General features: G+C 45.8%; 1 protein-coding gene and 1 non-coding gene across 3 annotated transcripts; one reads left to right on the top strand and one right to left on the bottom strand.

The window, feature by feature from the left end:
* Nucleotides 1–1,250: 1,250 nt before the first annotated feature.
* LOC8023665 (transcription factor 25) lies at nt 1,251–23,909 on the bottom strand. Of its 2 annotated transcripts, none has more exons than XM_040207682.2 (14): nt 23,523–23,909; nt 22,190–22,471; nt 20,354–20,553; nt 18,113–18,198; nt 15,719–15,849; nt 14,250–14,349; nt 13,379–13,565; nt 10,561–10,828; nt 8,931–9,049; nt 7,504–7,662; nt 6,816–6,909; nt 5,850–5,929; nt 5,266–5,335; nt 1,251–3,834 (listed from the first exon to the last, which is right to left on the bottom strand). In XM_040207682.2, the coding sequence occupies exons 1-14, from the start codon at nt 23,676–23,678 to the stop codon at nt 3,577–3,579; spliced, it is 2,190 nt and encodes a 729-aa protein (XP_040063616.1). In that variant the 5' UTR covers nt 23,679–23,909; the 3' UTR covers nt 1,251–3,576. The 2 variants fall into 2 exon arrangements, with proteins under 2 accessions (XP_040063616.1, XP_042144643.1); XM_042288709.1 differs by having other exon boundaries at nt 22,184–22,471; nt 23,523–23,840.
* Trnaf-aaa lies at nt 12,000–12,081 on the top strand. The gene has a single exon. It is a non-coding gene; the product is annotated as a tRNA-Phe (tRNA).
* Nucleotides 23,910–25,287: the final 1,378 nt, after the last annotated feature.

The following is a 25,287-nucleotide window of genomic DNA, read 5'->3' as shown; positions in this document are numbered from 1 at the left end:
CAGCTTTAGTCGGCCGGAACCGTGGAGGCAGGGAAGCGTGCTCGTCTCGCATCTCTGGAGGCCCGAGTTCGATTACCACCCAGACAGAATTGTAAGAAATTTTCTTTTTAAAGCCATTAATTTAGTTTGCGTACACGAGCCTCGCTGGGAAATTTTTCCCGTGTTTTTACCCTTTGCGCTGCCCCACCAGCAGTTCTGCTGGATCCTCAGCAGCGACAACGCCGTTGCAGTGGAGCCACATGACGCGTCGCAGCCAATTGGAATTTAGGTGCCGTTCGCTGGCTTCCCTTTGTGAGAGAGTTAATGCTTTCGCATTAAAACCTTGCCAGGGTCTATGGCGGGCGGCGACGTCGACGAGAGTCGAGTGGCGGGACGAGTTTGGCACACACATTGATAGATGGCGCTACCTCCTTATGGAGACTGCTTGCGACGACTGTGGTCTACTAAAATGAACAAATCTTTTCGTAAAATACTGAAATTTGAAGTAAAAAAAAAGTGGTAGCATAATAACGGCGGTTTTGCTGTAGACGGATTTTGTCTACGTGTCGTCCGCTTTCTTTTGTTGGCCGGCTACACCTTCCAACGCCATTCATCAATATGTGCGCCAAACACCTCACCAATAGACTTGGTCGTCTTTTGTCGCCGTTCGCCATTGACCCTGGCAGTTTTTTGGCCCTATGTTTTACAGAAAGGGAGCTACGCTTTGTAATTTTACACGAAAAAACTGCCCTGTGAAATACACCTTTTGGCGAAAAGTTCAGATGGCTATGTGCAGGCACCGATTTTTACAGCCCATTTTAGATCGAGCCTGGTTATTTCAGTCACCCTATAGGTTTATTGGCATAGGTCACTGTACGAGCCTTTCTAGTACACTTCAACCTTCAAGGGCAGCAATTATTACTACAATTATCATGATAGGTACTAGACTGCTCACCGAAGCTGCCTGCGGGGTCCAAGCCAAAAGAAACTAAACTTCAGGTGGTAACAGCGGTAGTTACAACACTTGTTATCGCACTTATCAAGAAAACACCTACAAGTTTCTTGCTGCGTTGCGACACAAAATGTTTGTCAGAAACAAAGTTTTTTTGTGTTTGTCAGTGCGGCGGCTATCGACCTTTCGACTTAAAGGGGAGGATACTCACTCTAACCATTTTAAGACTGATTCTTCGTTACCCCAATGCCTAACAGTCTCAAGCTGGACAAGCCACGCCGAAAAGGGTGAATTACATTTCAATTCACGACTCGCTCGATTATGTGGAACTGCAATTTATTGCCATAATCCATTACAGCTTTCTTGCGCCAGAATAATTAGTCTTGCTCGTGATGTTATATGCACGGTTTTTAACAAACACAAAAGAGAATGCGTGATCGCCACAAGTACTGGACCAGCAATGTTTCGGGAGCAGTGCAACCAGCAACATTTATTGCGTGCAACTCGGGTCCCAACTTGCAGAGGCATTCGGAGCGCTCCTGCCAATGGCACATTGAGTCTCATACGCTCGTGTAGCACATGGGCAACAATCAGCAGGCCATATTTCTGCTGAACAGATACAGTCAAGAACAAACGTGACGAGACTCTCGCTCCGCAAGTTATTATCCAAAGTGTGTGGGCAGAGGACTGTCTAAGAATTCTTGTCCAAGTGTAAGTACAGCGAACTGAAGTCGACATGCTTTTAGATGAGGTTTCCACCGTTAGTTTCCGGTGACAATCATACACTTTTTATTATTAGATGAATTCCAAATAGATTTATAATCTGTGATGCCATTTGTTTTACTTTCCCCAATTTTGGGAATGCAATTAACCATAATTTTAGAGAAATATACATAAAATTTGAAGGCTTCCAAACCGCAATGACGTGCTTTCAACACAATAAACTTGGCATCACCGGCTAAATGAAGTCATTGGTATTATGGCCACCCACTTTTCGTTTGTTGCTGTTACGGGAAAGTGTGCTGCAAGGTTCGGTAGGAAATTATTTGAACATTTCTGTTTTCAATAGCTCCAGATCTAACATACCTATCTAAGGACTAATGCCATATCTGGGATCAACAGAACCCAGAGAACAGTTGTGTGAAAAAAACAACTTCCTTCCTTGAATGTTGTTGAGACGTACATCCATGCCTCTGGAGCATCGTGCTGCATGTTCACAAAGATTTGGCAGTATGTAAAAGATGGCGCTTCCTTCAAGAAAATGAAGTGACAGACAACCTTACAACAGAGATGCGCGATGGCCGTCAGCTTTCGAGCCGGATCCACATTTGGGAAAAACAACAAAAGGGCAACTCTGCCCAAAGGGCAAGGTTTGATTAAACTATGTGGTGCAATCAAAACTGTTCAAGTGACATTGAAAAATGAACACCTTCCCTCCTGCTGTCTTATGGCCCGACGACTTGGTGACTATTCGCAGTGCCCGGCTCACCTGACCTCATTTCACCATCTTAAGCATTGAAATGGCAGCAAGGTTGGCCACCCTGAAAGCTTGTCTTACAATGCCGGGCACGGCACATGCGAGACAAATGCTGCAGGCACCACGAAAAATGCAAACTGTTGATCGGTGCAAGGCACGCGCTGTTATCCCAGCGTGGCTCGGTAATAGCAGTCTTAAAAAACGAGCCGATCACAGATCGAGCTACTTCTTTTTAAATTTTTTGGGACAACGAGCGACTAATGGTCCACAGTACACTCTCGTAACCGAAACAAAGCATTGAAATGCGCAAAGACGTAGGTATATATTGCACAATAACACATTCAACGGGCAGAGAAAATAAAACGGCGAGCGTTATAAGGCTTCTCTCGTTTCGGGTTCTGATGAAGATCTTGAGTATGCCATTCTCTGGTTGTGGAATTCCATCCCACCATGCCAGCAAATGGAGAGGCGGCTTCCTTCCAAAAAGTTAAAAGCTTACCGGCACTGCCTGCATAACAAAGTCATTCCAAAAACAATGGCCGAGGAGCCGTACAGCGCTCTCGTCGGCGTGCACAAACAGATTATTATATTTTTAAAGCACACATCCTGGCGTGTTGCATAATATCAATGTCGGCCTCCTCCACCAATCGGAGAAGAAAAGGCGGGTCAATTTGTACTCAACCGACCAATCGACGCGGTTAAACGTGGCGGTACAGATCAACGCGACATGGTGAAATATAATGCCACGCCACCTTCCTCGCTCCCCTCAGACTGACACCAACCCTAAGACACGGCCGAAGCCACGTCCAGACACGGCTGAAGCCCCAGGCAAAGACACGGCCAAAAACACGACCGAAGACACGGGACCCATTCAAGTTCTCCTTAGTCGACTAGCAACACCTCAGAGCCATGACAAACACGCTTAGTGGGTGGGAGCAACCAAGTTCCGCATCTCAGTCTCCATGTGGCGCCGGGTTCGGCGGAATGTCCTGGTCGGTGCGGGTGGCGTCACCGGGAAAGAGAGGACGTTCCACAAACGCAAAGAACTTGGGAGCAGCAGAAACAACGACGAGGAACACGCCGCGCCGGGACCGGGTCCCTTCGGAGTGTGCTCAAACGCGAGGGCTTCCGCGTCGCGTTCCTCCACGTCACGAAGCACCCTCGCGCCTCAGTCCTCGTGCTCGTCGTCGCTGTCCATGTCTCCGTCGTTGGGCGCGTCCGACGGTAGGTGGATGTTGTTGAGGAGATCGCGCATCGCCTCGAGCAGGGAGGTGACGCTGCGGCGGAGGTCGCCCGCATCCACCACGTGGGGCGCCCCGTCGTTGGCTGCGCCGGCGGCACCGCCGATGTCTTCGTGCTGGAGGTCACCGTCGTCGTTGCCAGGAACTAGCCGGTCGTCCACCGCAATGCCAACCACTTCCCTGGGCTGAAGAATTAATGCAAGTGCTAGAGTAGCTTATTCTCCTTCCACTCTAGCTCATTTGATCAATTTTAATGCGGAATAAATTTTAGAGCTGGTTTCTAAGTGTAGGGCATCACGAAAAGCTGTCGCAAAACGTGATAACAAGGTCAAGTCACGTGACGTATACTTGGCGGGAAGTTTTCCCGCTAAATCTGGCAGGGAAACTCGACTGACACGGCTTATGTATGTCTTGAACTCTGGCAAGTTCTCCCACTAAATTTAGGTCATATAATGTGACATAACATCGCAACGTGACACTGTGAACACATCATGTGACACTGCGTCAACATCATGTGACACTGCGTCATATAACTGTGACAGCGCTGGATATTACAACACGATTGGTGACATCACGTGATCGGGTAGTCCCATGACTGACGGTGGCACTGACCCCTAAAGGCACACGGGCAAGACAGATGAAACAATTCCAAACCGCACATTCCTGTCAACAGACTTTAAATGAAGTACTGCGGTAAGTTTTCCTTGCGGTACAATGAAACTTTTACTTGCAATAAAGACATTCCATTGAAAGATAGAAAGAGAGCAAAATCTTTAACATAATACAATAAACACCTTTACAAAAAAAAGATGTATACAGGGTGCGCGGGCCACTTCTGGCTGCCATGACAGGGGGACAGAAATACTTCCGGTTCTCCCATGTTCATCTTGTGTGTGGGTGGGTGCGCGACGACTCTTGGTTCATTAGCAAGCAATTCTGGCAAGACCCGACTCGGCGACTCCCGCGGGGAAACTCAACGCGTCTCTTCGGCGCCTGGGAGAGGTAGGTGCCCACCATCAATGCCTTGCCGTTCACGAAGTAGTTGAACGCGTTTAGGAATTTGTAGGTTTTAAGTTGTCCTGAGGTATATGAACCAGGCTAGTCGAATAGGTAGTCCTGAGTCTGCATCCACAACACCATCGGCAAATTTGTCATTTCTTTGAGGGGCAAGTGCTCTTTCTTTTCACTCGAGCGATCGGGAAGGAGTGTCGATCCCAAACAAGTAAATTGTAGGAGGTACTGCAGTTAGCACTTGATGGTGAGACTTTGGAAGTACTCGAGGTAATCGAGCAAAAACAATAGCCAAACGGGAGTAACATACTCCCCCCAGGTGTTCCACCATTATTGGTTTTTGTTTGCCTCAGCGTACCCTGTATACTTCACTGCAACTGGAAATGTAATGCAACAATCTGATGTTAATTTGTTTTGCTGATGGTTTTTTTAGTTTAATTTTGTGTAGGTAGTACTGCCCCAAACTGAAACACATAATAAAGACACTGAAACCAGAATGGTGTTCTTGGGGGGCACTGACACGGGCTGCATGATTACAAATGCAGGAAGGGAGACCCATGGGCCCAAACGACGATGCAATGTCGGAAGGACTGGGAACAACTCACCAAGTTGAAGCTGGGCAGCAGGGACCGAAAGAAAGCGCTCACCATGCTCTGGTCAGTCACCTGCACAGTCCTGCCACGAACGAAACACAAGTGGACCAATCCATGAGCCTCGTCAACACAACCTATTTTGGGGCAGCTCACACGTCCCATAGTCTCCTAACCGGCTAGGGGGACACTGCTCACATATGTCATAGTCATGAGACCGACTATGTAAGGTTTAATTTGCTTGAGAATATCCAAAATATGTGAACAGAATAAAAATCCTGCAATGCTAAAAAAAAAAAAACAAAAAAAAAATGCATTTACAAACGACAACGAAAAAAAAACACAACATCACAGGTGCCAAAAAGTGTTACTGCCAACAAAAAAAAAAAAAAAGCCCAATGTAAAAGAAAAAAGAATTGTAACAAGGTTGAGAACTGGCCCGTTGATATACGTTAGTCTTTGTATCCTTGGTGCTGACAGACTGACAGCCAAGAGCATCGGAACCATCATTCGACGCAAGAAAGGGTGTCACCAAAATCCTCATTTTTGGAGAACACTGTCCCCAAAGGTAGGGCGATTGCCCCATTCCAGATTCCCACCTGGGAGGCCTGGTGTAGCTCACAATGTTGTCGACGGGGGGCAGTGGGTCGAAGCCGAAGATGGGGGCATTGGCGAGGTCCTGAAAGGATGAGCGACACTGTCCTGAGGATCATCTTTCCCGTCAACCCCCTCTTCCTTATGGATACGTCCTGGACGCTTGCCTCTGAGTGGGCACATATTCTACACACATGTATACACAATTGCACTGCTTCATTACTGGTTTCGTATATCTTATGAGAGACGAGATGCCATTATTCAACCATCTTTGGGTCATCTTGTATAGTACTATTTGAAAGAATGTGTTCGCTACTCATAGTGCTATCATCCTGACAGCTTTTTTGGGAGTTAGGAAGAAAATACATTTTTGGCGGGTATAGAGGACAGAATTTCACACTGTCTACAAATAGTCAGGACTGCTATAAAGTTAAAATTGAGGTCAGATAAGATGCTTGGCATCTGGAACAAACAAGCACTCCTGGCGTTCTTGCGAGACTGCTTCGGTAAACAATTCTTAAGCATCCAGAAGACCTTCCATTTTTTATTTAAATAGATAATGGGAAGGTTGTTTTTAGCGAATTGTTTCTAAATAAAAATACAAAATACAGCAGGAAATCCAGTAGAACTTATTTATAGTAAACCTGTCCCGACCGGGGAGTAATTTTACTATATCAGGGGTTTTACTATACCGGAAGCATCTCAGAAAACCTGTTATTGAAGCTTTAGAAAGGAGTGGAAATGTATAAGATGCTTATTAGTCCAAAATCAAACACCACAACTATTAAAAGATCACTTACATAGCAGTAAAGAACTCAGTTATATCAGTTTGTTTTGTAGGTGCTTTGTACTTCACAAGGAAGCTTTCGAGGCTTGTTGTGTTAGGCTTTTTTTTCCTTTTTTCTAGGTGATAGGTGCTGGAAAGTTGCGAAATCTTCTGGCGGAAAATCGAGTGCAAGGGACGGTCTCACCTGTGGCAAGGTGAGATTAGCTTCCTTGATGTTGGAGAGGAGAATGTGCCGGGAGATGTTGCGAGGGGTGGCACCCTGGTAGCGCCTCTTCCTCCTGGCCAACCGAACGACGCCAGAGAAAAACCGACGTTTAGAGCTTCAGCACTGGACCGAGGAAATGCACACCTAACTCGTGCACCTGTATACTGGGGCTGGCCATTTAAGAAATCTGTTAATTGAAAATTAAGATGTGTTCATAACAAAATTTAAATTTGTTAGTTAAGTTTTAAATGTGTTAATTAACAATTTACCAAGTCTAATTTAATAACAGGTTTCCTCTAATAACAGAAACTAACAAAACTCTGTTAATTAAAAAATAATGAACAACTTACTTCATTATTAACAAAAAAAATACAGGATAAGTAATCATGAACAAATTTACTTCACTAATAACAAATTTACTCTAAAGGAAACATAAACTTGTTCATTAACAATTAAGAAAATTAACCTAGTAACACAAACTAACATAAAAGTGTTAAATAACAAATGAACTTTAATAAAAAAATAACTCTAATAAAAAAAACTTGCTATTTAACAATGATCTAACAAGTTTACTTCAATGATGCAAATTAACAAAAAATTTGTTCATAAAAAATTACAAAGCCAGCAACCAAAAATGTTCTCCCTCTGTCCGCGGTTGAAAACTCACTTGGCCTCAGAGTCTGCCACCAGGGGGTCCCCCCGGTCGACCCTCTGCAGGACCACGCGGACGTTGCGCTCCAGCCAGGCGAGCACCTCGGGCTCCTTCCAGAGCCCAAAATGGCGCCCAACAAACAGGGACACCAACTGGCTCAGGGCGGGGGACTGCCTGCGTCCAAACAGCATGCACACGCGTCACCTCGTGCGAGCGACGGCAGTCCCACTAGACTGCCGCTAAGAACTCTTCCAGATTGCCAGGTGCCATCGCCGCAGCCGCCAAAGTGCGTCCCCAGCCTCGTTGGTCAAGAACAGGGTCGCAGAAAACTGCCGGAGTCCTTAGCGGCAAAAGCTATTTTCCGCGACCGTGCAACGGTACGGCGTTGCGCCGGAGACGAGACGGCGAATAACGGCTCGAGTTCACCCCACAGTGTTTACGCTACTCTTGCAGCAAACTCGAAAAACATTCTCAACTCTTCGACGGTCGTTGACGTACATGTACGGCGGTAATTGCACGTTTGGAAGTGCCCGCTTAAACGCAGAGTGGCATGCACCATGGGAGGTGTTGCAATTTGTTAAGTCTCTGGCAAACGAGAAACGTTCGCATGGTGTTTCGCTTTTGCTGGGGCTGCTTATGAGTTTTGAAATTAGATGCTTTGCGCAGGTGAAACACGCGAGATGGTCTCTTCACAGGTCGACTGCTCCGGCGGTAGTGGCACCTGGAGCTTCGGCTCTTTCTTTTAACGTTTTTCAGAATTGAATTGAGAGGGCGAGAGATACTAATTCTATCAAGAAGCTCCGCAAAAACACCTCCGATTCAGAATTTGAGACTGCCGGAATGTCGCAAAAGCGGGCTTGCCAAAAATAAACTCGCATGGAGGAAAGGCGAGAGCTACTTTCCCGCAATATTTCCAATCTATGCTTCTAAACCTCAACAACTTGCAAGCAACCTAGAAAAAAACCTGCACATTGATCGTTTCTTTACACCATTCTTTTCGACACAAAACTCGACCACTGGGAAACATCTTTTAGGGAAAAAAACCTCGACCATCGAAGATTTAAGGTGTACAGGCTAGTTTATGTGCAAATGAAGAGCTTAAAACAATGGCCCTGATCATGAAACAACACATTAAAGGAACGGAGTACGTAGAAAAAAGAGACAGCGAATAGCCAAAACCTTCGGCGGGTGTCCCGGCATCGGAACAATGCCCCAACCATGCCCCTGATCAAAAGCACAACCGAAATATGGAGAGGTCCTTGGTTCGATACCAGAACCAGGCGGATTTTTTCGGTCGCGCACCAGCCACCAAGCTGTCTTTGGAGTTTTGCATTTGTCCTTCGTCCTCTCTGTTCCCCTTCTCCAGGGGTTATTATTGTCATGACATCACCATTTGGTCGCAGACGGCAGAGGCGTAGGAATGAGGAGGGGTCCCGACTCACTGTGCCTGCGCTGCAAGCCCAAAGAAGTGGTGCTTGCTCACTTCGGCGTCCGGCTGGATGCCACATTTGTCGAGTAGCGGAGTCAGCACGCCCGGGAACATTATCAGGGAGTCTTGCAGCTGCCAACACAAAAACCCAGCGGCATCAGTATTAAAAAAAAAATAAGAAAAAGTCTGTCACCTGCAGTGGCTGCTGATACCACAAACAAAAAAGTCCCGAATGAGGCGCAACTATACAAAATGAAGCTCTTTTCGAATCAAGACACCACAAAATTTACTTTGAACATGTGCGTGCTAGGAATAATTTAAAGAAAGTCGCATTAAAGTGTACCACATCTGCTTAAAAAAAAAGAATTCTCAAGAATTTTTTTCACACCTTTTGTTTTGTTTTTTCACTTTTTCTTTTACTCCCACATGGACCAGCACCCGTTGTGGTGACAAAGGCTTGGCATGTGCGAATAGTGCCTTTTGAGTTTGAAGTGAATTTGAAGTGAATAGTTTCTGAAAGCCTTTTGCTATTGTACCATGCTTAACGAAAGCCCAGCTGAACTCATGAAGGTTGTTCCCAAGCTTTCACTTATTAATTTCTGAGCTAATTTAATTTTAATCTACTAGTGTTACTTATGGACTGCACCCTCAGAAAGTTCAATGCTTACATTGGCATGGCAAGTAAACGACACATTTGACATAAAATTAAACCTATGCAGATGCCCAGCTACACATAATCACGGAGATTTATAAATTTTCTTCTGTATGCAATTTCTGTCTAATATACTACCGCATAATAGCCACAGTTTAATTTTGAAAATTTTAAAACAATGTAGATATTGACATTTATAAAGCTTCTGCTACTTTTTTTTTAAATACACTGGGTGTGTGCTGCATCCCACTTTGAAGGAGTGCTTTTCCCCTAAGCATGTGTGCAATATTTGTACTTTTCCAAGTGCTGACCACGACGGGTTGGCACCGTTAAGCATGCTTCTTACTGAGCACCAGTGCCCTGCAAAGAAGCGACACCCACGGAAGTGAGCTCCATGGGTGTTCCTTCTCTGCAGTGCACCAGTGCTTGGTAAGAAGCACACTCTCAAGGGCTAGCCCGTCGCGATCCAAACTTTAAATATTGCCATTGCAAGCAAATATTATTGTTTGCATGGTCGAATGTAAACGCTTCTTTGTACTTCTACAAGATTCGATTTACTCTTACCACGAGTTTAATAGATAAGGAGGCCAACATGACCTTGCCGAGTCAGTCTCCGAAGTGTTCGACGCTCGAACATTCTAGAGCGAATGTTCCAGATACCAAGGATAATAGATAGAAGGCCAGTGCGGCCTTGCCGACTCACTCACTCTATCGCAGCCTCACTCAAGCCAGCAGTCACGCCAATGCTGCGAAGGTGGCTTCTGCTTTGTCAACGCTCATTCTTACCTTTGTTTCTGGCGCAAGTTCACCGATTAAACCTTGATTTTTAGTTCTACATTTGTCTATCCTTTTCCATTCGCGACAATATGAAATAGCGTGTTGTTCGAAAGTTTGAATATTCGCACGATAGACAAGTAAGTAGTTTATCTGAGGACCGTGACGCTTGATGCTTCCTCTTGCCCATCCTAAAAAGTGTGCACTCCATCCTCACCATGCGGTCTGCGTCTTCTTCCGACACGGGAGTGCCGGCGTGGCGGTCCGCGTGCGCCCCCGTGGCGCCGCCCTGGTGGTCCCTCTGCGCCCTGGCCAGCTGGAAGAGGGCCAGGGGCACCGAGAAGGCGAAGTTGGGCAGCTGGGACAGATTCCGGGAGGGCTCCCACTCCTGGTACAGGCGTACCAGGTACTGATACTGGTCTGCCCGCAGTGCAAAGTAGTCCAGCATCAGGGTGGCGCACAGCGGGTCGTTCTCTGGGTCTAGCCTGGGACGTTACGAGACGGGCAGGGTTCCTTGTTTCCGGATATATCCGAAGAACTCAGAAAAACATTTGCCGCTCAAATTTTCGTCAATTCAGATTTGTCCGAAAAACTCCAAATTGTGAGGTCACGATGGCCGAATAAAAAAAGCAATAAAAAGCAAAGAAGATGGTGTTTTATGAATAGGTTTTTTGTGAGCACAGGGTCGGTGGTCCTTTTGAAATTTCGAACTGTCGAGAAAAAGGGTTTACCGTATTTCCTCAAGGTTCGTTCAGACCAACGGGTCGTTGTACTTCCAGGTCGCAAGACAAAGGTCTCTGTTGGACAGGGTTTCGGCTTCCAGTTTGTAGCATGCTACTTCTGCTTCTTACAGGGACCACCAGGGAGGAGGGGTTGTGTTTTCATAAAAGTGAAAGCTACAAACCTGTAGATTCCATAGCAGGGGGCAATGCAGCTGGGGAGCTTTTATGCTTCCCATCGACTACGTCCACTGGTGTTTGGCTATTTCAAAGTATTGACGTTAATTGAAACAATACTTTTTTGCAAGATTTGTCATGGGACACTAAGTATTGCCAATGGCAAGGGTGCCAATGCCAAATGCAGCCGCAGAGACATCATTCGACAAACGTGAGTTTTTATGCGGTAAGGGTACGTTTGTGTCCGGATATTCTTTATTTTTATTTTTTCAATGAAGAATTAGAATCACAATAAAATTAAACTTTCAATAAAAAAATGGCACTAAAAAAAAAAAAACTCAAATAAATCTGGATTTTTTAGTGAAAACTAAACTCCAAAAAACATTTTCCGAATTTCATAAAAAAAAAATTGACCGCATCTTTACGTGGTGAATGATGTTGATTGGGGCGAAGCTCTGGTAGTGCTTGTCTGCGTAGACGCTGAGCCGCAGCATGCCGAGCCTTTCGTTCGTTTTCATCCATGTCAGAAAGAGAATGTGTGGTATGGCATGTGGTTATAAACGCATTTGAGCATTTGACCGCAAGGCCCTCTCGTCTATAGACGTCGAGGCAATGCATGCAAAGTTTAACGCGATTATATACGCATTTGACCACAGCGCTCTCTCCTGTAAAGACGTTGAGTGGCTACATGCAACGTTTCATTAATGACCTTCCCCAGCTCTCGAGTTACTACCACATCTCAGAGCCCCCTACTCGTTCCGCAGTCGTGACCGAGTGGCTAAGGCGATGAACTAAAAATCCATTGGGGTCTCCCCGCACAGGTTCAAATCCTGTTGACTGCGCAAACATCTTTTTTTTTCTTTTTTTTTTTTCTTTTTCTTTTTTACACGAGCACGTGAGCTCACGAGAACGAGCACCAGCACGAGCACCAGCAAGATTGATGTGAGCCCGGACGCCGGACGGACAAGGCTAGACCCTAAAAAGCTTCGCCCCTAATAAATTCCGAAAACACGGGATCCTAAAGATAGGTTAGTCTAGCGGATGAGTTAGTCGCTTGTCTGGGATCCCAGTCAGGTTACCAGTTTTACTGCATTAAAAAGAGTTTCAAAACAGGGCCCTGTAATTTAGTCTCGCCTTCCGCAGTGCAGCTAGCCTCACGTTCATACAGTTATGTTTTGTCGACATGTTGAAAAACGCAAAAATTCAGTTTATTGCCTTAAACTGATGAAATAAATGTGCCAAGGTAGTAGCCCACCACCACATATTTTGCCTTATATTGTTCATGGACACCAAGTCAGCACTCCAGTTCTGTTGTGAAAAGATCTCTTTCTTATTATACAATATATTACCCCTCTCTTCTTTTTGTCGTCATTTAGGTTTGCACACTAAAACATAAGCTGCAAGTGTGCGCTCATCCTTTCTACTTTTTCCTTCGCGCTATTCATACTCTAAACGTCTATGCAACAACCCAGCTCATCCAAACATTTGAATACGAAGTGCGACGCAGTTCACAAAAACATGTGATCGCCAATTTTTGTTCTTATCACATACACAAACAAAAAAAGACGAAAGGCTCTTGCCAAAATTATTTGTCTGGTGGAACCTACCCATCCAGATAACAAAATGAAGAGCAAGTCACAAACGCACAAAGGTGTCCATGTCACGTTCGTATTGCTTCACGCGGAGTACCTGAAGGAAACCACGCGCCAAGGACAACTGTTACCATTACAAATGCCGAGAAAATAAGTACCCAGCTTCCTTTTCAATTCCTTCCTTTCCTATGGCGATAGCCATTATCGGTGAGGTTTCCCAGTGGCTCTTGGGGTAAGCTTTGTGTAAGTCATGACATGACATCATCACGGCGTCCCGTAATGCGTTGCCTAAATCTTTCTCCACTAAGTTTAGAGGAAACAATTTCTACAATGTCACGAGATGTCAGGTGACACCGTGACATCAGATGACGTCACGTGACATCAAGTGACATCGTGAGCTGACATCGCAATTTCACGGCATAAGATGCCCTTATGCCACGGGATACCACGATGCGACTTTGCAATGCGACTGCATGTGACACCATTACATCACAATAAACATAGCAATGAACGGGCAACAAGGCTACGGATGTGGGTAACCTCTCACCCGAGGAGCAACTTGCAGAACTCGAGGGCAGTCCTGGGGCAGCCCCTCTGGCCGACGAAGTGAAGGTGTTTAAAGAGCGCGAGGAAGAGAGAGCGGTTCTCTGGGCGCCGGTAGTCTAGACGACCCGTGCCTTGGGTCACGTTAAACAGCGGGTGGAAGCAGCTTTCCAGGCAGTAGAGGGCACGCTCTGCGGGCAAACGGGTCGGGTAACTTGGATCGCCGTCGACGATAATGTGAACCCTTTCCAGAATGTGGGGTTCATACTCTCACGATTGATGGCACTTAAAAAGAAGGAAGGTTGAGCAGCGTGCGGGTTCGGCAGAAAGACGAGAGCCCATGCGAGTGGGGGTGCCTACGCCAGACTCCATAAAATGGGACAAGCAACCTGAACTTTTTAACTTCATAGCGGTGAGTGAAAATGTAAGGGCTGGAGGATTTTCTGGTCCACGTTGTGAGGACTGATAGTATTGTCAAATAAAAATAATAATAATAACTGTCAGTCCCACCCGGACAAAATCACACTTTTTCCCCCGCAAACGACTGCCGTTACCGTTTATTTAATTAACCCTCCACCTTCCTCCGTCATCAATGAAATCTGCTAGCAGTGAAAAGCAATATGTGCACCACAAGAATTTCCGGCACCTTAAGTTTTTCCTCGTACAGTTAGCACATCGCAACCTCTCAAACAAAAACCTAGAAGTTACTAAACATTGCCACAATGATACTAAACAGCCCTCTGGCAATTTTACAAGGGCTCAGATGAAATCCAGCCAAGACTTAGGGACAACAGCTAACACATCTGTTTGATTCTCCTAGAGAAAGCAGTATAAAGACAAGCATTTCTCCTTGATTCCCGAAGTGATTGTATCACCAATGAGCTCGGCGGCCATCTGTAGGTCTTCGCCCATCTTGCAGACGTCGCTGAACTGAATCAGAGAGTCCACATGCAGCGGGTGTATGTTCAGTAGGGCCTGCATAAAGAGACAACAGCGGAAGAGAAACCGGTCAAAAGAAGAAGTGCAGCCGACCCGCAACAAACGAGTTCTTATAAACACCCTGGTTTGGCTCCACTGTCAGATATATCACAAGCCAAAATGCGAGCACAATTCAGCCGCAAATAAAACTGGCCGGTTCAAAAATCAATGAATGGCAGCAAATTTGGTGCCTGAATTAGAGCGCATTAACACTTTAAGTGCCTTGGACGAGCCGAGCTAGTCGGCCACTTTCTGGTTAAAAATGCCATTGACAAGCTCAGCTCGTCCAGTGGTCTTTTCGGTAGCCCTCAATTCCATGGACGAGCTAGGCTTGTCCGAGCGGTCTGCAGCGCTGATCATAGATGGCAGCACTCACTTTAGTTGGAGCCTTTCTTTTGTCACCACCACTGATTTTTGCGTAATAAATCGAAATTGTATCTGTGATGCTAACAAAATAAAATTCCTCAATAAAAAAAAAATATTTGGCATTATGAGGTTACCTAAAAAAAAAAAAAAAAAAAAAAGTGGCACTTAAGGGGTTAACAGCATCGTATTTGATGCAAAGATCAAAACTAACGTTATTCTAATAAAAAGTTTTGAAAATAGTTACCCTAATGAACCTGGCGGTGCAGCAACGCCCAAGATTTCCATTTCCGTATTGATGTAGTGAGATTAACTTTAGGTGCAATACAAATTCCTCACATTTTGCTGAAAAGTACCAGGATGTAGCAAGGTAACCACATAAGTTAAAGCTACTATAAAATCCTGTATGAGTATGCTCCCTTGATAAATTTCCCACCCATTTTTAGAACTAAATATCTAAAGATAAAAGTTTCAAAACATCATGCACCCCCGATTTTCTCCTAAACTTATGCGATGTCTAATGGCAATCAAATTAACTACACGATCTGGAGTTTTGGTATGTGCGACAACCAAGTTTGTAGCTAGTTCCTGCGTGTTTATTGCGCCATGAAACTAGAGCCTGACATGTCCACGATCTGTGCGTGCGATATCGGTTTCCACGACACGCGAGTTCGTAGTGGGTTCTTGCAAGTTCATCGCATCGTGGGAGGCAAATTTGTTGCGTCCACGATTGTTGACATCCGTTCCCATGTCATGTGGTTAATAGCGGGTACTGTCATGCTTCATCTCATTTTCTAATAAACTTCTTCTATCTCATCTCCAAAAATAGCCCACCCAACATTTTTTACCACCTGTCTCTTCACCGTGGATGGCCGCTCAGACGGGATCTTACGGCAGGCGCAAAGGGTGCAGCAATCACGTTACTGAATGAAGGACTGTACAGGCTTGAGACCTCTAAGCTGCACGACTCTGCCGAGCGTGGGAGGCACAAAGGGAGACGCACCACAATGTTGTCTGGGTTGAAGGTCTCGACGGCATCCAGGAACTGGAACTGGATGGCCTGGTAAGCTTTGCTGTGCTCGAAGGTAAAGTGATGCACTTCGCCCCTTGTCTCCACCAGTTCCATGCTTATGCCTGCGGTGAAGCGCAAACGAAACCACATTAAAACCACCAACACAGGTACAACTGAGCTACGAGCGAGAGAGGCACTTGTACAATCACATCTCGTTAATACGACCTCCAATAATATGAATACCCTGCTATACAAACAACATTTTCAGGGAAGAACTGGGCAAGTACATGCACTTTTGCCTCATTATGAACATCTCACACTAGAAACAATTCTTGGGGGGAATAGAGATGTCCACGTTACCGGGGCATTACAGCACCACAAGGCCCCTAAACACTACAAACTTGACGTGCAATATAACGCTGCACCCGTGCTGCTCTGGTTATAGGTAAAAAAATTGTTAGCTTTACCTTGATGGGCTAAAATAACAAAAACAAAGCAGCTAAAGATTAAAACAGCGCAGGGACACGGACAAGAACAAGTGTGAGTCACTTTCTAGAACTTTTATCTTTTTATCTCAAGTCGACGTTCGCGATCTGGAATGACGGTGTTTTTATTCAGAGAAATGGCGTGTGCATAGGGTCGTGTATAGCCCCAGTACTAAGCGATATATTTCTTGCGTTCCACGATAAAGTCCTGTCAGGCAAGCTAGAAGGAACCAAGGTGGGGAAAATTTTTAGATTCGTAGACGACTATTTGGTGCTTCTAGATTGTGACAATGAGGAATTTGATTCGGCTGTGTCGTTTGTCCTGTAAACGTTCAAAGAGTGTCTGAAACCGCTGGTGCTGACGTATGAAGTACCTGTAAATGGGGCCATTAGGTTTCTGGACCTGAGCCTGCAACTTGGTCATGGCCATGTGTGCTGGATATATGAGCCAAGAGCAAAGAAACCCATCTTGCCTTTTTCGTCAGCGCATTCCAAACTTGTGAAAAGAGGAATTGTTAACCTCTGTTTTAGAAATGCCCTGTTTAAGTCCTGCCCCCACAGGGTGAAAGAAAGCTTCGACACACAAGCGGCAAGGCTCAGACATGCGGGATATCCGTCTTACCTGTTGACGACAGTTGCTGAGAGCTTACTTAAGAAAGGACGCGAGGAAACTACCCAGCAGGCTCGTAGGGTTAACAAAAAAGTAACTGTTTTACCATACCTCCATAAGATATCTCACAATCTTAAGAAAGTTGGCCGTAGGGTTGGAGTTGATGTGGTTTTTTCGGCTCCAGAGAAGCTATCTGGGCTATGCAGAAAAGTGAACTCCTGTCCTAAAGAAAAGCAGGGTTGCACCAAAAAACACAAGGACCAATTCGTAGACTGTGTGGAGGGAGTAGTGTACTCTATTCCCCTCTCGTGCGGCAGGAGATACGTCGGGCAAACGGGGCGAGGCCTCAATGATCGGCTGCGGGAGCACAAGTATAACGTGTTTAGAGTTGTGTCAGGTCATCTTGGCCTGCACTGCCGAGACTGTTGCTGCGCTCCCGTCTTTGACAAATGTGAAGTGATTAGGAAAAATAAAGACAAACTCACTCGGGAAATCATTGAGGCGCGGGAAATTGGAAGATTGGGGCAAAACTGTGTCAGCATTCCGTCACTATCTTTGTCAGATAAGGAACGCTCCTATTTAGACAAACAGTGACAGTGCATAGCGATGGCTAGTGAGCACGTGGCATCCAGGTCAAGCTTTTTATTCATGTTTGTTTGTTGTGACAATACAGTATTTATACTCGCTGTTAGAACGAATAAACTTCAGTTGTAAGTCAGCGCCTTGTTTGTCTACCTTCTTGTTCTTGTCCGTGTCCCTGCGCTGTTTTAATCTTTAATCATGAAATACCAACTAGCCCAAACTTCTACTTTAATCAAAGCAGCTAACACTTTTGAGCTAAGGTATGTTAAAGCAAATTTGCCTCAAGTCTTAATCAAATAGACCTCTATTTAATAAAGAAAAAAAAATTGTGACGACTCATTTTTATATATGTACACCCAGAAGAAAGCTATCGTCCGTTGCAACTCAAGAAGGTAGGGCGTGGGAAAGCCGGGGAGGAGGAAGCAGGCAGACCGCTAAAGAGAGGAGGAGGTTTCCCCCTCTCCTCCCCAGCGTTCCATCTGCTTCATCCTCCACGGCTTTCCTTTCCCTTGCCCTACCTTCTTGAGTTGCAACAGACTATAGTTATTGAGCCTCTACGGTTCCATTTCGGCAATTACACTCCCAGGGTGGAAATACACAGGCTGCACCCCGAGGGTGCAATTACCAAAGTTACACCTTTAGAATGTCGACTCTTGAAGATTGCACTTATGTAAAAGTCGTGCTAGGGGTGTAATCTGTTGAGAGCACCTGGCTTTCCGATGTGCGACCAGTTACGACCTTGCACCAGGATGCCAGATCTGCCGTAAACACGCCCACCCCGGCCACGCTTTTTCCTGCAACAGAGAGCGACAAAACAGAAATCAGACACGTTTAATATATGAAAATTAAGTCCGTGCTCTATTACCATACAAATGGAAAAAAAAATAAAAAATTTTGTCCAAAATCATTATTTTTGTGTTCCGTTCCCACTTCACTTCCTTCTGTGTTTGTCGGATTTGCTAATCAGCTTTCCTGTTTGGCATCCTTTCCTTTCGGGGCCGTTTCTTCCTTTAGACTACGATAACAAACTCATGCCTGCCAGAGGTGTGCTTTATAGTTTTCCAATAAGGTGTGTCCTCACAGCCCACTGTGCAGCATGCTATTCTCACTGCATTCTCAATTCAACCCCTCTTTAACAAAGGCTTGCCTCTCACAAATAGAAGAAGTTAACTGGAATATATTGGCATGCCTTGTTTCTCTCGAAAGATATTATTAAACGTCGTGCTATCCATCTGTGTTACTACGAAGTTCTGAAATATCCTTACGAGTTCACCAGCCAGTAAAACAAAACAATTCAAAATGCATTATTGTTGCATCGTCTACCCATTTTCACTATTAGAGTTTTAGAAGTGGCCCCTGGGACGTGCTGAACAAGTTTGTAATATAAAAAGCTACTCCTCCGACTATACACCCTTCCAAAAAACACTTGACCCCAAAAGGCAACAAACCGTTTTCGAGCCCAGTCACTGAGTCTGAGGCTAGACTCTCACCGGCGTCCCTCCTAACCCTAACCGAGTGGACTGTGATTTCAATAGGCGCAGCCTGCATAGGCGCAGTTTCAAACGCTGCTGGCGGCGAAATTCTAGTTTTTTCCTGCTATATTTTGTGTTTCATGGTACATGTATTTTCCTGAGGACATTGAGAAAACATTGTGCCACAATTTAAAAAAAAAAAAAAAGCAAAAAAAAAGCAAAAAAAAAACCAAAAAAAAAACCTGTAAACTATTTTTGTTGGGTAAGCGCGCGACAGAACGAATGCGACTGGAATTAATAGTTCTAGTTATTTTTTTTCTTTTCTTACGATAAGTTTTGACGGCGCCGCGGGATTCGCCGCATGTGAAACGACAAAGCGCTTTGCTGTCAAAAATAAATTGCAACAGAAGAGGACCGAAAGGCACGCATTTTTCACGCTCACAAATAATGTGTTTAACGATGGACAGGCCACAGACATACAATTGAGGAAGTGTTAACATTCGAACAATATATCGTACGTACCACACAATGCAGCGTTATCCGAAAAGAATTTATTTGAGAAAGATCTCAAATAACACAGTCACAGTGGATGACAGTCACATCTTGACGATCGGACGGAATTCGAGATGACTTCGTTTTGGGGCACGTTTCGGGGACAGCTTCCTTTTTTCACAACCGCACCAAGGCAAAGAAACAAACGTGACTGACCCGTTTTTCACCCCAACCCGGATAACTATTTTTGGAGATGACTGAGGATTCTACGCGGATTATCTCTGGAAGGAGGGAGAACAATGTTCGCAAAATCGCGTCGAGGGTCGTTCGACGTCCTTCACCTCCTTCGTTTCCCGTGAATGTCGAGCAGAAAAGCTTGAATGGCAGGCACTTACCAGCCTTATTTCTCACAATAGTAGATAACACAGAAGCGGTACGCAGCACGCATAAAAAAATTAAGTGGAAACTTTTAAGAGGAGCGAGAAAACGTCGAATGCAAAACCGCAAAAACACAGGTAGAGAACCTCACTGAGCGGGTCTTCACAGTCCCAGAGAGTGGCAGAAAATTTCTAGCTGATAGAGGGCGCGAGAGTTGCACCAGCCGCATCAGCATCAGCAACATGGCGGCGGCCTAGGAGCGATTTTTGGAAAGGTGTATAGCACTAGGGTGTAATCACAGAAGTGTGGTCCTTTTGTAGGAGTCGACCACAGAAGTGTAATTATGATACTCACACCCTTAGGGTGCAGTTTTTATAATTACACCTCTAGGGTAGTTTTTCTAATTACATCCAAAGATGTTTAGCTAACAGATATATAATAAAAGAATCCTAGGGGTACAATTATAAAAATTATGCTCTAGTTGTAATAAAAACCAATTTTCGCTTTGATAAAATTAAAGCCGATTTGAGCCCTGTCTACATTGGTACCAGTTTATGCTTTTCTTTCTGGTGCAGCCAAAAAAAAAAGAAAGCATCATTTCCCTTACGCCTGCTCCGATTGGACGACTCTCGATCCGAAGATGCGCCTCATCTCGTTTTCGGGGTTCAGATGCCGCGGGTCCACGCAGAGCAGGCTCCTTTCGCTCCTTCCACCGGTGGTCTCCGGCGTCACTTGGGCACCACCCTGCGGCTCGCCAAGCATCCGGTTCACCTCCCGAACGCTTGCGGTCACCTCATCCTCCGCCGCCTGCACACGGTTGTGCCAGGAAACATCAAAATCACAGAGTGGGTGTGCTCACCCACGGCCTCCTATAGAGGGAGAAACCTGCACCATTCACACCGGTACCGGTCGCCAAAAGTGAGAGGGGCAGAACGACAAAACATAAGGTAAAAATGGTATTTGGAGGCGAGTGCCGCTTCGTGGCCAGTTTCCAAAACACTCTTGCTTTCTTTCGTATATCACAAAAAAAAAGGTAGCATTCCACGTCACCCTCCTCACCTACAACTCACCCAGCTACAACTCGCCTTCCTTTTCCAGTTTTTCGGCGCATCCTCCTACCAACGCCTTCCTCTCGGAGAGCACTAGGAGAGGAGCAGGGACACTGGAATGCCCATAAGAATACTCAGGGGGGACCAGAGCCCCCCTAAGTATTCTTATGGGGGAGCTCAGCAGCGATTCAGGCCCCCTGACAGGGGCTCGTTACAAAGTCCTCACGTGCGTTGTGATGATCGTGATAGAACATAAAATAGAAATTTCAGCACACAACGTAGTGAAAGGAACAAAAACTAGCCTGCTAGGTCTCTCTCGAACAAAACTGAGATTGTAATTTCCGAGTTTCACTTAGTACAAAGAAAAACTTGTATATCAATACTACAAAAATACGACGAAACGGAACTTGGACTCAGTCCCCCTATTTGCAATATACCTCCGGCATCCCTGGAAAGGAGGATAAGTCGTAGAAAAAAGGTTTAAACAACGCTAGTTGTAGTCTTTTTCCTGCCTTCCGCGAAATACAAAAAAAAAAAAAAAATAAAAGAGGGGTAGTTAGCTTTACAACACGTGTGGTGCTGCACATCTACACCTAGCCCTCCACTCCTCCCTCTGTTACAGCGACCGAGCAGTCTATTGTTCGGGCGGGGAAGCAGCTGGCTTTTTCCCTATATAGGAGGCTATGACTCACCGCGTTGACGCCAGAAACTATTGTAATACACAAGGAAGCTCCAAGGGTGTCTCCGGCGCATAGCCTTTGTGCGCAGTGTTTTCAATGTCTTCAGGAAGAGAGAACTTTAGAAAGGATAAGAAACTAAGTTAAATAAAGGAAGCTGAGCCTCCACTTTACTGGAAGCAAGTTAAGCTGAGAGGAGCGAACCATGTTTCTTGCACCACAAAAATGAATGATGCATTGCTAAAAGCTCAGGCTCTGCCCGACTGTGGCACCAGTAGTTGGGGCAAGATGCAAAAATTTCCCAACTCGGCGGCAACCGACAAAAAGTTAGAAGTGATTTAGGGAAACTTTTAATGAGCAAACGATGGTCAGCACAGCTTGCAAGTACATGGAAGTGAATAGCGTGTGATACTAATATACAAACACCCTTTTCTGACCCCGAATTTCAGAAGAACCACTTGTAACTTTTGAATCACACAATGCCGAATTCTGATAACTTTGGCACCTCCGCAACAGCAACCAATAAAGGCGATGCCTCAATTAACTGGTGACAAACACTGGGAGAAGAGAAAGGCTTATGTCTCAAAGGTTGTTTTCAAAGAAAGTCCAAGTATTAACGCTGCTACAAACGAGTCAGGTTCAAACACTCTACACATATCCAGTGCACCTAAGGCTGAGCCCTCCCACGTTCCCGAGTGCTCGGGCACCCACTGGCACCTGCTTTGCCTGCAGCCTGTCCTCGTGGCTGTGCTGGCTGTTGAGCTGTTTCTTCTTTTTCTTCTTCTTCCTGCGCTTGAGGCTGTCCGTGCTCTGCGTCGAGTCCTGCTTCTCCAGGCGGCCCCTGCGGCCTTCGTCCGAGGCTACTCCACCGCACTCCTCCGGGGCGCCCTCTTGGGCTGTGTGTGCCGATGAGGGCGCCGGGCCGGCTGGTGGCTCGTTCTCGCGGTCGTCGTCCTCCTTGGCAGTGTCCGAAAGGGACTGGTCGCCCAGCCCTGTGAGCTAAAGTGAGGCGAGAGGAACGAATACCACTTAGAAGACGAGGACTGCAGCGCATGACATTATTGTTAGCGGATCCCTGTCCCGTCCCAGGAGGCAAACATGCGGAAGCTTAACAAGAACCGCTGCAAAGCAGCACGGCAGACACATCGGTCTTGGCTTCACCATGTGCTATTGTCGCGCACGTTGCGGGACGCTGAGACGCACTGGTGGCATTGTTTTTGCAAGCTAGGTGGCGCTGCGCGGAGCCACTTGTGACGACGTTCGGAGGGGAAAGTAAGGCGCCGGTCTTGTCTTCCAGGTGGTGTTGGCTGAATGTGCTGACACACATTGTAATGCCAAAAGCTCCACCCCTTTACAAGTGCAAATGTGCATGCTTTTGTGGGCCCAAACAACATTTGCGTATGTGTACCTTTAATATATTTTGTTGTTATTGTTATTATTGCTGCCGAGTGCCACAACAGACTGTTAGCTCTACCTGGTCACGCTTCATGGCAAACGTAGTAGAAGGCTATTGAATATACTTTTTTCTGTTTCTCTCAAAGAAAGTTTGTTTACAAGAGGACTACTTTTTTTTTTTCTTTTCTTTTTGGTTTTTTTTTAATACTGCATGGACGTTCTAGGAATTAAAGCGAAGCGGAACTTATTGGTTTTGGATGTTTTAAAAACCGAATTTTCGCTCTTCGCTGCAGATGCTTGCGCGTGTTGTTTTTATATGCAAACCACGCCGTACAATTACTGTTTTCAGCCGCCGCTGCTGCTCCGTATTTGTAAACAGTAGAACGCCAACTGGAAGCACAGCTCTGTACCAGTGCTGACATGTGCAGACTCCCACCAACTACTGTTTCACCGTTGAACACAGCGATAGAAAGTGGAATGACCAACAGAAATCATCGCATCATCTAGACGTATTGATCGGAGCTCAGTCGCGACAACCGAATAAACGTAGTGAACTCGGGGCAACTGGTGCGGCCTTGCTAGGCGACGTCCAGGTACAGGGCAAGAAACAAACCACGAATCAGCGGCTCGACAGGCGATGCCGAAGCGTGCTTACCAACTCGAAGCGGTTGGCGGCTCGCTGCTGCTTGGTCTTCTTTTTGGTCCCGTTCGACTCTGAACCGGCAGGAGCTTCATCTTCAGTGTCTGACTGGGCGTCGAGCTTACCAAAATCGTTGCCCCCTTGCAACTTCTTCAGCACACGGTTGGACATGTTGACGCTCGAAGCACCCCAAAAAAGGGTGGACCGTAGTCCTGGCGCTGAACTAGGATATTAGAAGAAGCACTCCCATTCACAACAAGAGGGAGACTTTAGGAGATGATATCAAAATACGCTCACGACTGTCGCTCAATCAACAGCCATGTGTACAAGAGGAGAGCGCGTTCGTTTACTCGGCGGTTTGAAACAGGTTGAAAAGTTTGAAAACTGCGTCATTACGTCACCGCGTATGTCACGTGCATCCCACTCACATTCGCTTTTCTCCTTGAATTCTTTGATTTTGCTACGGATTTTAGAGGTGTCCGCGAACGGTAAGTTTTATTTTTGGCTGTGACATCCGCCGTATAAGTAAAAAATAAAATAAAAAGTCAATTTTATGTCAGTGACGTCACGTAGATTGCTCGCTTGATTGCTTGCTTCTCTCTTCAAGGCCTTGTTCGAGTCAATATTAACTCTCGGGCTTGTCGGACTAGCCGACAAGACATAGACACTTATGCAGTATGTGCTTCTGCAGTATCTGGGAGAAATGCCGATCGTAACTCAGATTTTTAATTTCTACAAAGTCTACACCGGTGATAATCGGTTCCTCGAACAACGTTTCACCGGCATTGTTTCGTCGACACTGTGACGTTTCTTCGACAGCATGGTTGAAAACTGGGCTAGTTTTGGTAGTGGATCATGATAACATAAAAAGCACACAAAAAAACCAGGACAAACAAAGAGGACACGTACGACAGCCGTCGTACGTGTCCTCTTTCTTGTCCTGATTTTATGTTCGCTTTTTATTTCATCACGTTTCATCGAGTTTGTTTAAATGAAAAGTTCCCGCGTTTGTTTCATCAACACACCTCGCAACGTTTCGTTGAAAGCGTTTTTCTGCCAATGTTGCTTTCTGTGCACATCGCCTCAGTTGCCTGACCCTTGGCAGTTCCTACGAGGATGGCTGCAAGCTCGGGCCCCGGGATTATACTGCAATATCCCCAGAGATAGCCCACCTAAAATTGAAAGCAAATCATGCCAAAAATAGGGGGCGGGTTATCTCTCGGGATGTTACGGTAGAAAGCTTCCCTGGGCGAGACGAGGGCTGTTAGCGCATAGTGTGGCGTTATTTAAACAAATTATGATTAGGGCTCAAAGAATTGTTTTTGACCTACTAGAGCCGCCTGGGTTAACGTCCCTAGATAACGCTGGGCGAGGTAGCAATAAGTCCTCCTTCCCCGCCCTCCTCCCCTCGCTCCTGTCGTCTGCTAGCGCGCTGTTCACCATGTTATAACTCGCCCACCATGGCTGTGTTCAAAATCTTCAGAGTTACTCTGGCGGGTCACGTCACACGACAATCCAGATAGAACGACGTTGGACGCAGGTAGGTTTTCGAATGCCAAGGTGGCAAACCGTTACTCAAGAGCGAGGTAGAGTCAAATCCGCCATGTTCCTCCTAACTGAAAACGGAATGTGGGCACATACCTCTGGAAGAAGGAGTCGGCCCATCAATCGCTGTCGCTACTTAGCAAAGCGCTGATCGAGGGACTCTAGCTTGGGCGAGTTCGCTTTAGTTCTGGTATGCTTCCAGCGAAGAAAATAATCCAGTAATCCAATCCAATCC

Source organism: Ixodes scapularis, unplaced genomic scaffold (genome assembly GCF_016920785.2).
Source record: "Ixodes scapularis isolate PalLabHiFi unplaced genomic scaffold, ASM1692078v2 PGA_scaffold10__122_contigs__length_95168666, whole genome shotgun sequence".
NCBI classification, from domain to species: domain Eukaryota; kingdom Metazoa; phylum Arthropoda; class Arachnida; order Ixodida; family Ixodidae; genus Ixodes; species Ixodes scapularis.
The sequence above is the reverse complement of the archived record's forward strand: the minus strand, read 5'-3'. Positions and strand labels throughout refer to the sequence as shown.

Bases quoted from the DNA above. Each gene is read 5' to 3' on its own strand.
- LOC8023665 (XM_042288709.1), bottom strand. From the start codon at position 23,678: ATGTCCAACCGTGTGCTGAAGAAGTTGCAAGGGGGCAACGATTTTGGT. The intron at 20,554-22,183 runs GTGGGTGCCCGA...AACCGTGTGCAG, and splicing joins TGCAGGCAAAGCAGGTGCCA to GCGGCGGAGGATGAGGTGAC. The intron at 5,930-6,815 runs GTGAGACCGTCC...TCATCCTTTCAG, and splicing joins CTAATCTCACCTTGCCACAG to GACCTCGCCAATGCCCCCAT.